Here is a 15414-nt window from a genome sequence, read left to right as displayed (position 1 = left end):
AAAAAAATCTGCTGCCCTCTCCCAGAAAGATGTCAATGAGAAGACGGTTTACCTTCCAACATCACAATGACCCACAGCACACAGTGGTAGAAGGAGAAGAAGGTGAACTTCTTTGCATGGCCTCGTCAGAGCCCAGACTTAAACCCCACTGAAAATCTGACTTCAGTCCACAAACAATTACCATCAAATTGAATTGAACTTGAGCAAAGAAGAGCAAATATTACAGCCTAGATGTGCAAATTTAGTCGAGAAAATATCCTGAATAAATACAGCTGGATAAAACAAAAACTGTGTCCAACCTCATTTCAGGCTGCAAAGAAACATAATGTGATTATTTTAAAAGGGGCCGATTCTTTCCTATACCCACTTTGTATGTGTGTGTATGTATATATATTATATAGCTCAGCATTGTGTCACACTTGTTGTTTAGTTTGTTAAAGATCTTGTTCATGGGACCCTCACAAACAGAGCGGTTGAGTAAAAAAGGGGTCAGGGCATTGGACCTCTCTGATGCACAGGTGTTGGCCCAGTGTTGTTACCATGACAACAGGTCTTAGTTGGCAGAGGGTCCTGGCCAAGGTATATGCTCTCAAGTTACAGATTTTGCAACTTCTGAGCGCCAAAGGACTTTTCCAACTCTCAGTGCCAAAATAACACAAGAAATCTAATCAGGAACAAGAGCAACACAATATGACAAAAGCACAGTTGAGTGGAAATGGTGTTATTATGGAGTTAAAATGTATCAACACAAAGGTCGTGTGTAAAAATAATAATGCTGTTAGAAAACAAAGCTCTAGTGCCAGATTGGAGGTTTTCAGTAGAGGTTTCTCACTCAATTTGTATATAAATATAAAGCATGATGAACTATGCAAAGTTAAGATCCTGCTACAGTCATGAATGAATAACTAAAGGTCCAACTTCTTAACAGCATTATCCCCACAGGAGCTACTGTAATAAAGTACAAAATGAAGTGAGCGCCATCTAGTGGTCATATATTTGTTAAACAAAAAGGCAGGTTGAGGAACAGTTCAATATGCGTATTTTATTTAGAATACAAATAAAGGAATCCATTAATACACCAACATTAGTTCAACTATTCAAAGTGATTCATGAACATAATATTTTAAATGCTGACTAACAAAGTTTTTATTATTTATTGGGTCATTCTAGGTTCAATCATTTTAATTCCCACAGAAAATATACATACTCAGAAGATTCATACATCCATAAAGTCTCATTTAATGCATGGTAGTAGTGTTTATCTCAAATACTCCATCCTCAGTGAGTGACATCACATCAGTCCTCATGTTCATTCACTAAACTTTAATCCACACACGGGAATCATGATTTTGGCTTGAAGGGATCAGACCAGATCTTCAGACCTATTTAAATAAGACACGTAAATGACAATCATATATAGAGACTAATGTTTGTTAAATTGCATTCACATGCAAATGATGCAAATAAACTGTAATACACGGAATATATAATCCTGCCACTTAAATCACATGTGAGGTGTCATGTTTGTGCTTCCAGTTCAAACAATGCAAACTCGACACGGTGGACAGATGACCGTGACTTACCAGCAGGCTGCACATCTGCTTGATTGACTCCGGCTCGGTTTGTCTTCTGGATCTGCTCTGGAATCACATTGACACAAACTCAGACAGCATAAAGAAAAGCACTGGGGGAAATGCTGAACCTTTTTATGGCAAACCTCAGAAAATCAAGCTTCCTCCCTTTTATTATTATTTTAATGTTTAAAATATTTTTACTTAATACTCTCAGTGGTGTTCCGTGTTATTTTAGTATCACTGATATATCTTTTTTTTTTATTATTATTATTATTTTAGTAATTTGAATGTCATTTTGTTCCTTTAGATTTACTTTTTTTTTTAGTTATTTTAGTACTTCAACTAAAAGAAAAGGAGAAATGTTGCCTTGGCAGCTAGCTGAAATAAACTAAGTTTATTTTGTTTAAGTATATTTTATTATTTATTTTGTATGTTTTTCATTTTAGTATTAGTTATTAACGCTGGTGGTGTTCCTCGTTCATTTATTTCATATTTTATAGTGCAGTTTATTTTTTATTATTATGTTACAAAATGTAGTTTAACTGAAGTAGATGTACATTTTAGATACTGACGTATGGGGGCTAGTCCAGAAAGAACCGTCACATATACAATGAACTTGTTGATTAACCCAAATCTTACTTACTTGAGGTATGCTGGTTCTCAAAACTAGTCCGGGAGTAAGTTCAGCCATCTCGGAGTAGACAAAGACTATAGGATACTAAACCAGTCGACTAAGAAAAAGCATACTGCTTCTTCCATGGTCATTTACATACCTAGTGCATATCGCCACCTAATTGGTGGTTGTGCAATCACTTTTCAAACTTTTCATTTCATCTTTAATCACTGAGAATAAGAATCATGTTGTTGGTTTGAGGCTAATAATACATATTATAATGTATTTTTATTATAGAAAAAGAAAAAGATCCATGTGTGAGATGACAATAAAATAAACATAATAAATATTTTAGAATAAAATCTTGCTATAATAGTGCTGTCTATTTAACGTTTAATTAATATTAATAGATTAAAAATAAAAGTAAAATAAAAAAAACTTTTTTTTTTTTTTACTGTAGAATGTCCGGAGTAAATATATATATATATATATATATATATATATATATATATATATATATTAACTCACGTAAAACCATTTTGTTGTTGTTGTTGTTGTCAAAAATACTATTATTTTTTTCTCAATTCCCATTAATCTCAGTGGTCTTTCTCAAGTAAATAGTTTTACTAAAAAACATCACTCTTAAAAATGTATAGAGTCATTTTAGTTTAATTCGGATTAAAGGCAGTATAACATTACAGTGATGCATAATTCTTTACAATAATACAATAATAATAATAATGTCTAATAACGTGCATTAATGTTTTCACAACCTAAACTGTAACTGATAAACTGATTATTAGTTTTTAAAGATTATATATGTTATAAAATACAATATAGCTGAACCTGAAGAAGTTTATTAGTGACTAGTCACCATGTGTTGTGATAAAGACTTACTGTAGTCTTCAGTGTGAGTGAGAGGATGGAAAAATATGGGATAAAAAGCCACCGCAACCGCTGCAATGAAGCCTCCGAATATGAGCGTTATCCTCCTGTTAGCAGACATGATTTTGATAGATTCACCACATCTGAGGACAGAAATCAATTCTTTCATGCATTTCCGGGGTGAGGGTCATTTATTTGAAACAAGTTTAAAGTCTTATTATTATTTAACATCTGTTCTAAATTGAAAGTGTATATTCAAAATTATTGTGGTTTAAATATAAATTACATAAACGCGATGTCTTATTTGTAAAAGGTTACATTGTGAGCTAACAGTACAGGATTAGAATATGTGCTAGTGGGGCTTTTATTTTGTCGCGAGGTCTCCCGTCATGCTGTGCGTCTGTGTGTGTAGTGTTGCTGTGTCAGTGTGTGTAGTATCCCTTTCTTTCATCCGTCATAATGTCCGGCAGTAACTCGTACAGACTGCGCTGCTCTCTCGCCGCGCACGAGATGGATGTCCGGGGGCTCGCCGCCGCCGCGTTTCCCCACGGAGCCTTTGTGTCCGTGTCCCGGGACCGAACCGCGCGGGTCTGGGTACCGAACCCAAGGTAACGTACATGCCACCAGCTTCCCCCCTGCTGTTTCTCAGACCCGGTTTACTTTTCGTTTCGTTGAGTGGTAATACGTTGTCAGAGTTAGTTAATTTATTTAGAGGGGTTGCCAAATCAAGCGAAATTTGGTATTTGTAAGCATCACATCTGAAAGGATATTGACCGAGTTTGTTTTCCTGGCAGCGACCGATCTATAAAACACTATCAAACGTTAAAGAAGTAGTTCACCCCAAATGACAATGAAATCATTTCTTCACTTTATCGTTATTCCAAGTCCATATACATTTATTTTTCACTTGTATCTTTTCCATACAGTGAATAGTGATTGATTCATTCAGCCTTACGTCTGCTTTTGTGTCCCACAGAAAAAAGCAAGTCAAACACGATGACAAGAATTGTCATTTTGGGGTGAACTGTCTCTTTAAACTTCATTAAGCGTTCTCTCAATTCACTGAGATTCAGTTCAGTGAAGTTTTATTTAGTATTATTTATTGATGCATAGTATTGCCTACCTTAAACCTTTGAGTTGTATTGTAAATAGGATAAATAATAAAAACACATTACCATTATCTGTTTAACTCTCCTGTTTTTCCGTCTGCAGTGAAACGCAGGTCTTTACAGAGATGCACTGTATGAATGGCCACTCAAATTTTGTGTCTTGCGTGTGTATCATCGCTCCTAATGAAACATACCCCCGAGGACTCATTGCCACTGGAGGACACGACAACAATATCTGTGTGTTTTCACTAGACCGACCAGACCCTCTGTTCACCCTCAAGGGTCACAAAAACACAGGTACCTTCCACTGCTATTGATGTATTACATTGATGCAACTGCGTGCAGGCTATCTGAAAGTCACTGGAATTTTGTGTGTGTTTTTGTGTGTGTGTTTGTGTGTTTGCAGTCTGCACTCTCTCATCTGGCAAATTTGGCACAATACTAAGTGGTTCATGGGACACTACAGCCAAAGTCTGGCTTGGAGAGAAGTGCATGATGACCTTACAGGTAAAGTGGAATGGTCTTGGTATCACTATAGTAGTATCGCAAAAACCCTCTGTTTTCAACTGCAAAGCTTTAAGAACTTGCTTTGAGAATGCTTGATGAAAATAAAGTTGTACTGTAAAGTAAAATTATTACTTCATTATTTTTCTTAAATACTTAATTTGTTATTTCATTAAGAAATATTCCAGTAGTTTTGAATAGAAAGTATTATAATGTATTATTATAACCTTTTATAACTATGAGATCATACATTGCATTATAAGGTGCATTACATAAACGTATCCATAAAGGCTTGAGGTAAAGTATTAATGTTATTTTTTATGCAAATCATGCAGCCCTACATCACAGCTTTTCTTAAATAATGTGTTGTTTTTTTCTCCCCATACTGTACCTTTAAGAGGGAGATCAGATATACTCACATTACCTGCAATTGATTTCATGTATGTGCTGCTGACTGGTTTCTTTTGTAATTGCTGCTCCTCAGGGACACACCGCTGCTGTATGGGCCGTAGTCATTTTACCAGAGCAGGGCTTAATGCTGTCTGGATCAGCTGACAAGACCATCAAGTTATGGAAGGCCGGTCGCTGCGAGAATACCTATACTGGTACATTGGTGCAACTGATACCTCTAATGCTTTCAACAATGAAACAATGTTTATTTAATGCTGAATAGAGACACTGTGGAGCTTGTTAAGTTTGAACAGATCTCCAGCAGGGGTCAGCGTTAGTAATTGTTTTTGACCCCAGCTGTGTGAGATCTTTGTAATGTGTCTGTCCTGCAGGTCATGAGGACTGTGTGCGAGGACTCGCTGTGATAAACGAGGTGGAGTTCCTCTCTTGTAGTAATGACGCCAGCATTAGACGGTGGATGGTGACGGGTGAATGTGTGCAGGTTTACTATAGTCACACCAACTATATCTACAGCCTTGCTGTCTTCCCAAATGGACAAGGTGCTTAACTTCAGTTTTGCAGTTGGCTGATATGGTTCTACATATCTGTGCATAAATTCTATATGATCTCCTATACTGTCTTCTTTTTTCTTGTTCTAGACTTCATAAGCACGGGAGAGGACAGGACACTGAGAATCTGGAGGAAGGGGGAATGTTCCCAGACTATCCGTCTTCCTGCCCAGTCAGTGTGGTGCTGCTGCATTCTGCCTGATGGAGACATTGCTGTGGGAGCCAGGTATACATACTGTTTCTGTTTCACATAGCCGAAACTATTTACAGTTTATTATCCTGCGTGAGGCTGACCATGTCACATTTCACTGAAGCGATGGCGTTATCCGCGTGTTCACCGAGAGCCAAGAGCGTGTAGCGAGTGCTCAGGACCTACAGGCTTTTGAGGATGAACTCTCCAAAGCCATCATCGACCCTAAGACTGGAGACTTGGGCGACATCAAGATAGAGGACTTACCTGGCAGAGAGCACCTGAATGAACCAGGTAAGCCTTGGACACATGGAGTGTTTTCAAGAACGCTTAGGCTTATTCGTGTATTATTTATATTTTATTGTAGTATGAAACCATATTTTGAATTAGCTTTAATTTTCTTTTTTTCAGTTTTAGTAAGTTTAGTACTTCAAGTTAAATTAGTTTTTTTTTTTTGTATTTTATTTTATTTAGGTTTTAGTTAGTAACAACACTTCGAATGCTACGCTAATATTTTTTAATATAATGGATAAGTATTTATATTAAAAAAAAAAAAAAATATATATATATATATATATATATATATATATATATATCCTTCTAACGCTGCATAAAGAAATGTGTATATAATACATATTTATATTTGTGCATTATACCTCACTTTGCTCACTGTATTATAATTGTATATGTGTAGGGAACCGGGATGGCCAGACGCGGCTCATAAAGGAGGGTTCTAATGTTGAAGCGTATCAGTGGAGCGTGAGTGATGAACGCTGGGTGAAGATCGGAGATGTAGTGGGCGGGTCTTCTCAGCAGAATTCAAAGCGAGTGATGTATGAAGGCAAGGTGAGACACATAGTATTGATCTTGGAATGATCCAGTAGATTGTGTGCACAGTATATGAGTATGATTTAGTCACTGTTTGCTGTCAATTGCAGTTTTTGTTCATAAATTGAATCAAGCAATGTTTTTATGGTCAACACTTGTGGTAGTCTGTTGTGTGAGAGCTGTTAAATGTCCAGTGTTGATGCTGTCCAGAGGTTCAACTGTAGTCACGTTGTAACTCTTGTGATTTCCCTGCCTAAAGGAATATGACTTCGTCTTCTCTATCGATGTGAATGAGGGAGGTCCTGGCTTGAAGCTGCCTTACAATGCTTCGGACGACCCCTGGCTGACAGCTCACAACTTCCTGGAGAAGAATGACCTGAGCCCCATGTTCTTGGATCAGGTGGCTAATTTCATCATCGAGAACACTAAAGGCCACACTCTAGGCCCAGCCCCCACCTCGGCCGCAGACCCCTTCACTGGTAACTGGAACGATATGCTTTCACTTTATTCAGCTGAAGGTAAAGACAGATACATGCTATATTCCTCTTGTCTTGTCAGGTGCGGGACGGTACATTCCAGGTTCAGGAAGTGACAGACAAGGATTTGGCAATGATCCTTTCACAGGTGGGCCTTTTTAAATAGCATTTGTTATTTGCTAATATGAAATCAAAGTTGTGAGAGATGTTAATGTTTGTTTGGACAGGGGCTGGACGGTATATACCCGAGTCAGGATCCACAGGCACAGTGTCTTCAGGCCGAGCCGATCCTTTTACTGGTAAAATACATGCAATACATCCAGAACAGCACTTACATGCATGGATCATGTACACTAATATACCTCTCAATGCTCTCTAGGTGGCAGCGCCTATTCCTCTTCCTCTCATCCGAAATCAAAGACAAACATCTTCTTCCCCAATACGGATGGAGTTATGTTTGAACAGGCGAATACAACTCAGATTCTTGGTAAGGGACACTTTTACATCAGTGAAGACATTCTTGATGACAATAATGATCCTGTATGCCTACATAACATTTCCTCAATATCATGTGTAGGTAAGCTTCGGGAGCTGAACAACACTGCTCCTGCAGACCGTAAGCTGAGTGACGCAGCACTGGACTGTCTGGAGAAGTTGTTGCTTCTTGTAACAGACGTGACGGGTCAGGAACAGCCCACAGCAGAGCAGATCAGTGTACTGTGGAGGACTAGCCACTGGCCAGAAGGTAAGGCATTGAGCCTACTTTATTTAAAGAGGACATAACACACACAGTTTCTGCCAATCTCATGTTAATCTTGAGTACCTATAAAGTAGTATTGCATCCTTCATGTCTCCAAAGAGACTTTAGTTTTATCAGATTTCTAAAAGACCGATACAGCTGTACCGCTTCTCTGCTAAAACAGTTGAGCTCCTGGAGGCGTGTTGTGTCACAAGCATGCTGGCTCTGGTTTATATGTGCACTCACTCTTCCTGGACAAGTGCCAATACATGGATTTCTGTCTTTCATGATGTCATAAAGGGCCATACTCAAAAAAAAAAAAAAAAAAAAAAAAAAAAAAGCTTATTGAAACTTATACGAACCCTGACGGAGTGTATTTGGCACAGAAATACTCCATCATACGACATATTTTTTTTTTTTTTTACTTTGGCCATGTTTAGCATGAGAATCCAACTCTTTAACAGTGTAAATAAGTCAGAATGTATGAAATAGTGTTAGACCTCTCCTTTAAATAAACAATTCACTATACTATCACTGCTGGCAGAGGTCTTCAGTCCTGCTTCTGGAAGGCCATGGTAATGCAGAATAAAACTCCAGCTCTAATCAAACAAGCTAATCAATGTCTTCAGGATTCATACAAGAGTCTGTAACCCGTTGCATGAAGCTAGCTGAAAAAATTCTGAGATTTAGAGTAAGTTGACAAAACCAACCAAATCCAACCTGGTTAAGATAGTTTCAGCAGGCTCACAAAGCAAAGTAAAAACGCTGTCTGTCAACTTGATCCAGTGATTTGTGATTAATTAGTGAATGGATCTGAAAGTGTGACACGTGCAGCTAACAGCCAATCACACGCATGGACATGGAGAGCATCGGTTTGATTCACATCTCTGCTAAAGATTAAGTTGTTATTAAAATTATTATAAAATTAAATTAATTTACAAGAAGTAACAAACTGCTGTCATTTTTTGTAATTTGTGTACTTTTTAAATATTACCATTTAGGTTTAATTTATTTTTATTTCAGTATCACATTAGTTGTGTATTTATTTATTTTTTATTTGATCTCATAATGTTTAATTAAAAAGTAATAACTGGACCTTCCAGGGGAAAAAACACAGACTTCTCTCTGGTGATGTATGTAGGACTTGTGTTCCACTTTTGATCACAAAGCCCATATCTCAAAATCTAATTAACAACCTCTAAATAAAACCCAGTCTTTTTGTTTTGTTTTGAACAAATTTGTCACACTTGGATGTATGCCAAAATACTTCCAGTCAATTAATCAGTCATCATTTCCCTCCTCAGACATTGTCTTCCCAGTGTTGGACATCCTGCGTTTGGCTGTGCGCCACCCTGAAGTCAACGCCCAGCTCTGTGGAGGGACTGAAGGTGCCAGTCTCTGCAACCATCTCCTGGGTCTCATGTCCTCTGAGGGCAGGCACGCCAATCAAATGCTGGCACTCCGAATTCTCTGCAACTGTTTCTCTGGGTCCCACGGCCGCGCTCTTCTCTTGGGTCACCGTGACACAGTCCTGTCCCGGGCCGGAGACCTCCGTGTCGTCTCCAACAAGAACATCCACGTGGCACTGGCTACCCTGGTGCTCAACTACGCTGGAAGGTTGTACGGTCAACTCACTGAGATCGAGGCGAAGGCACAGTGCTTATCAGTGGCCAGCACTGCCTTAGAGGTCGTACAGGACAAAGAGGCCATCTTCAGGCTGCTGGTGGCCCTGGGGACCACAGTGGCCGGGGACAGCACTGCAAAGGACCTTGCACGATCTTTGGGTGTCAACTCTCAGATTTCTAAATATGCCAGGGTCTCTGATCCGGCTAAATTGGGCGAGTGCTGTCGACTAGTGCTTGATGAACTGCAGTGATGTCAAGCGACTCCTACATGAGGAAAGCCCTCTTTCAGATCTCTTAAACCGCAGTCTGTATATCATTAGTTTGCATTTAAATTTTCACATTTTGATGCTGAATGGATCTGAATGAATGCATGATGTGAATAAACACTGATTATTAATTCAAATGATTCCTAAAGCAAGGCTCCTGTTATTGAGGAAGATCAGAGGTTCTCAACCCATACACTTAATCAGAGATCACGTTAGTTAATGGCATTCATGTCTCATAATAATTTTCTGAGTGAAACTGAATTCAATGATTTCATTCACATAAAAGCAGAAATGTGTGTTAATAAAGAAAATTGGTTCAATTTTGATTTCAACGTTTAAGGTGAAGGAAATCTATTAAGTTGTTCCAGATTTCCAACAGTGGTTTAGCTTTTAAGTCTAACAGCCGTTTTCAGGTAAAAAAAAAAGAATTTTTTTTTTTTTTTTTTACTATGGCATTGCTATTAAAATACATTGAAGGGTCACAACCCCAAATATTTGAAGTATCCACTATATTATTTAGCAAGACACACACACACACAAAAAAAAAAAAAACAACTAAAATAAATAATGCTGAAGCCAGAGCTAAAATCCATATGTCTACAGCATGGGTGGCTTTTGCCATTCTTCTTGCTTTTTAGACTATTTTGGACTCCAAAAAGCTACTTTCATGTAAACATTTTTTTGAAGTAAAACACTATGGGCTATCTTTGTGCAAGTTAGAGCACTGTGCATTGTTAATCTCTCTTGGACCCTATAGAGTAGTAAACTGTCAGCTTTTTAACATGCTATACTTGAAGCATGAAGCAAGCCACTACATAGCACATCATCTGGACAATCAAGTTTTAAAAATCATGGAATATGACTGACCGCATCAGGGTTTGGTACAGTTTTAGTGATCATGATTAACTTTAATCATGTCACATTTGTCAAATAAACTTTTAATCTGTAGTAAAACCAATTATTAAACCATCGTTTCTCGATGCACTTGGCCAAAAACCGTAACAGAAACTGAAAATGTTTTTTAATAATTATTATTTTATTAAATAAATAGTATACTCAGCCAGCTGTCTTTATACTCACTCTACCTGCAGGTTATTCAGTGACATGCCTCTCTTGCTGGACAGCAGTAACGCCCTTACCATCGTCTTAACCAGCTCCTCATCCACCATCTAAAAACAACAAGAAGTAATGGTGTTGGATCTTTTCTGGAAACACTACTGTTCAAATATTTGGGTTGGTAAGTTGGTAAAAATTTTTTAAAGAAGTATCTTATTTTCAACAATGCTGCATTTATTTGACTAAAATATAATAAAAACAGTATATTCTATGGCACAACACCAATCCTACACCTAACCCTAACCCTCACAGGAAACTTTGTTCATTTTTACTTTCTCAAAAAACTTATTCTGTATGATTTATAAGCATTTTGAAAAATGGGCACATGGGTTATGTCCTCATAAGTCACCCTCTCCTTGTAATACCTGTGCCATATCCATGCCATTATACAGAGTTGTGTCCTGATATGTCACAAAAACAAGAGCACACAAACACAAACACACACACACACACACACACACACACACACCTCAGTCATGGTATTGCCAGGCCGAGACTCAAACCCACAACCTTAGGGTTAGGAATCAAACTAAATACAATTATTTTTTGGTCCACTTCAGCAGGATTTACTGTCAGTAGTAATTTCATAATTACTTCCATTGTCTTTGAAATATGGTTAAAGTCTTCAGCTGAAGTCTTCTGTACTGACAAGAATTTGTGGTAAATACACTTTAAAGTCATTTTATTGAAACTTGTATGTCATGTTTTTAAATATATTTGTAATTACACAGTTTTTTTATGATTAAGCTGCAATATAGTTAAAATATGTACTTTGGACTACTATTTAAAACAATACAGTTAAAACTAGTTTCAAGTACATTAAATTTGCTTTAGTACTGCATGGTAATCAACACATCAAGAGAAGTGTACAGATAACATAAGGGTGTATAAGTGTAAGAAGTGTATTGGTAAAAACTTGAACGAACACTGAACAATATATTTATTATAGTATTTTTTTCTATAATGTTAGTTAATTAAAATACAGTCGCTCATTGTTAGTTCATGTTAATTTACAGTGCATTAATTCATATTAACAAACACAAATTTTGTTTTTAATAATACATTAGTAATTGTTTTATTTGGGTGGGGGGGTTGGTCCTGCTGATCCACCATCTGGTCCGTACTAGATATGTACTGGATCCGGGTTACTGTAGAGACCCTCTGATCTGGATACGGTGACCTCGGAATAAGAGACAAACAAACTAATATAAGCATACAGAAGTTGCCATTCCTCTAATGATGTAGCAAGTACATCGGGTGTTATGGGAAGTGCTCCCGTTTCCGGTTTACCTAATTAATGCAGCCTTAAAATCCTTTAATGAAAAAAGTGACGTGACATTCAGCCAAGTATGGTGACTCATACTCATAATTCGTGCTCTGCATTTAACCCATCCAAATTGCACACACACAAACCGTGAACACACACCCAGAGCAGTGGGCAGCCATTTTATGCTGCAGCGCCTGGGGAGCAGTTTGGGGTTAGGTGCCTTGCTCAGGGGCACAAAAGTCATGGTATTGCTGGCCCGAGACTCAAACCCACAACCCTATGTTTAGGAGTCAAACTCTCTAATCACTAGGCCACAACTTCCTCTAAATGGATTTGGATATTAGAAGTGTATTAGTGTGTTATGTGTAAACCAGGTTAAAGAGATGGGTCTTTAATCTAGATTTAAACTGCAAGAGTGTGTCTGCCTCCCGAACAATGTTAGGTAGGTTATTCCAGAGTTTAGGCGCTAAATAGGAAAAAGATCTGCCACCCGCAGTTGATTTATATATTCTAGGTATTATCAAATTACCTGAGTTTTGAGAATGCAGCAGACGTGGAAGACTATAATGTAATAAGAGCTCATTCAAATACTGAGGTGCTAAACCATTCCGGGCTTTATAAGTAATAAGCAAGATTTTAAAATCTATACCATGTTTGATAGGGAGCCAGTGCAGTGTTGACAGAACCAGGCTAATATGGTCATACTTCCTGGTTCTAGTAAGAACTCTAGCTGCTGCATTTTGGACTAACTTTTTGGAGTTTGTTTATTAAGTGTGCAGAACAACCACCCAAAAAACCATCACAGTAATCTAATCTTGAGGTCATAAACGCATGGATTAACATTTCTGCATTTGACATATTGAGAGCATAGGCTGTTATTTAAATATATTTTTGAAATGGAAAAATGCAGTTTTACAAATGCTAGAAACATGGCTTTCTAATGAAAGTTTGCTATCAAATAGCACACCTAGGATCCTAACTGATGACAAAGAATTGAGAGAGCAGCCATCAAGTCTTAAACAGCGTTCTAGGTTATCCATGCAGAGTTTTTAGTTCCTATAATTAACACCTCTGTTTTTCAGAATTTAGCAGTAAGAAATTACTCATCATCCAGTTTTTTATATCGACTATGCATTCTGTTGATTTTTCAAACTGGTATGTTTTGCCGGGCCGTGAAGAGATAGAGCTGAGTATCATCAGCATAACAGTGAAAGCTAACACCATGTTTCCTGATGATATCTCCCAAGGGTAACATATAAAGTGTGAAGAGTAGCGGCCCTTGTACTGAGCCTTGAGGTACTCCATACTGCACTTGTGATCGATATGATAACTCTTCATTCACTGCTACGAATTGATGGCGGTCATATAGGTAAGATTTAAACCATGTTAATGTACTTCTATTAATGCCAACAAAGCGTTCTAGTCTATGTTGTGGTCAATAGTGTCGAATGCAGCACTAAGATCCAATAAAACTAATAGAGAGATACCACCACGATCAGATGATAAGGCAGGTCATTTGTAAGGAGAGCAGTCTCAGTACTACGATAGGGTCTAAATCCTGACTGGAAATCCTCACATATACCATTTTTCTCTAAGAAGGATTATAATTGTGAGGATACTACCCTTTCTAATATCTTGGACAGAAAAGGGAGATTCGAGATTGGTCTATAATTAACTAGTTCTTTGGGTTCAAGTTGTGTTTTTTATGAGAGGCTTAATAACATCCAGTTTGAAAGTTTTGGGGACATATCCTAATGAGAATGAGGAATTAATAATAGTCAGAAGAGGATCTATGACTCCTGGAAGCACCTCTTTTAGGAGCTTAGATGTAATAGGGTCTAACATACATGTTGTTGGTTTAGATGATTTACTGTAACAAGTTATACAATTCTTCCTCCCCTATAGTAGAGAATGAGTGGAAATGTTCCTCAGCTGCATGGTTACAATTTTATCTCTTATAATATCGATCTTAGAAGAAAAGTAGATCATAAAGTCATTACTGCTGTGATGTTGGGAAATGTCAACACTTGTTGATGCTTTATTTTTCATTAATTTAGCCTGTATTGAATAAATACCTGTGGTTATGTTTGTTTTCTTCTAAAAGAGACGAAAGGTAATAAGATCCATCAGTTTTTAATGCTTTACTGTAGGATAGGTTACTTTACAGGACCAGCACTGGAGCCAGACCTCCTTTGACCTGGAGAAGCTTTCCAAGCACACATTGCAGAATTCATTCTCATCATCAGATGAGTCCTGAATTTTCTGCTTATCGGTTTGGATTTTTTGTTGTTGTTGAAATTCATTTTTCTTTTAGCTTTCTTTTCTCGGCCTCCAATTGTTTTTTTCACGGAGTATCTGTAAGGACATGCATGCATGCCTTCATCTGGCCGGTTTTTGAAGGAAGCATAGATGTATCCTTCGCAGCCTTTGATGTCCCACAATTCTGTGCGTTCCATTATGTGACAGTTAAGCCAAAAAATAAAGATGGTGTCTGAAAGTTGCGGTCGGTGGTCAGTTTATGTGAAAATGTATGTTTCTGAACAACGTTTTCCACTTTTTATTTTATTTTCTAATGAGAAATTAATATTGCAGTAATGAAATATCCACTTAGTTATCACCAAAGCTCTCTAAATTTTGCTGTCAATCATTAAACCATTACACTGCCTCAGTAGCCTGTCTGAAATCCGTTTCATGAGGTGCCTTCGGGCAAAAACGCTGCCTGCAAAGTCACTGCCTGATTAGACAGCAAGGCAGCAAGTCACCTGCCTAAGTTTTCGGATGCAGCCACTGAGTGTCATCCCTCTAGGTTGTTTCTGATTGGAGGAATTCAAAGTGTTACAACCATCGCCATTGCAACTGTCCCTGGTCTCCCCCAGTAAAATGGTTCCCCAAGACCATGAACCACTTTTAGTGCTATTTAGCACCATTTTTTATAGTGTAAGGCTTTGGTGTGTTGTAGAATGCGCATAAGAAATTTCTATTATGATTGATATTTACAGCCAACTATACAGACCATTGTATTTTGTTGTATTATGTCAGTTTCTCAAATTCCCTATGAGGGTATTTACATTTACATTTACATTACAGCAGACATTTTATCTGAGGATTTTGGCAGGAAGCATTTTTGTTAACCTTGGCACGCACAAGTTTGAGTTACACAGGACAATTATACAAGGGTTTTAAAACTCCACATATTACACATAATACAAGGATTTTAGGAAGGGGAAATGCTGACACTCTTCCTCTGATGTTTTCTGAGTTCA

General features: G+C 37.7%; 2 protein-coding genes across 2 annotated transcripts; one reads left to right on the top strand and one right to left on the bottom strand.

Moving 5' to 3' along the window:
* Positions 1–1022: 1022 nt before the first annotated feature.
* On the bottom strand, positions 1023–3269 carry LOC113052491 (small integral membrane protein 20-like). Its single transcript, XM_026216912.1, has 3 exons — positions 3085–3269; positions 1584–1640; positions 1023–1382 (listed from the first exon to the last, which is right to left on the bottom strand). Exons 1-3 carry the CDS (start codon positions 3239–3241, stop codon positions 1342–1344), a joined length of 255 nt encoding a protein of 84 aa, XP_026072697.1. The 5' UTR covers positions 3242–3269; the 3' UTR covers positions 1023–1341.
* A 170-nt stretch (positions 3270–3439) lies between these two features.
* On the top strand, positions 3440–9905 carry LOC113051600 (phospholipase A-2-activating protein-like). The gene is made up of 14 exons (XM_026215497.1): positions 3440–3680; positions 4285–4478; positions 4588–4688; positions 5170–5290; positions 5468–5635; positions 5735–5870; positions 5959–6128; positions 6529–6680; positions 6922–7141; positions 7221–7286; positions 7366–7437; positions 7518–7625; positions 7716–7883; positions 9182–9905. The coding sequence occupies exons 1-14, from the start codon at positions 3532–3534 to the stop codon at positions 9751–9753; spliced, it is 2397 nt and encodes a 798-aa protein (XP_026071282.1). The 5' UTR covers positions 3440–3531; the 3' UTR covers positions 9754–9905.
* The last annotated feature ends 5509 nt before the right edge of the window (positions 9906–15414 follow it).

Source organism: Carassius auratus, chromosome 32 (assembly GCF_003368295.1).
Source record: "Carassius auratus strain Wakin chromosome 32, ASM336829v1, whole genome shotgun sequence".
Taxonomy (NCBI): Eukaryota; Metazoa; Chordata; class Actinopteri; order Cypriniformes; family Cyprinidae; genus Carassius; species Carassius auratus.
This window is presented reverse-complemented; position numbering and strand designations above follow the sequence as displayed.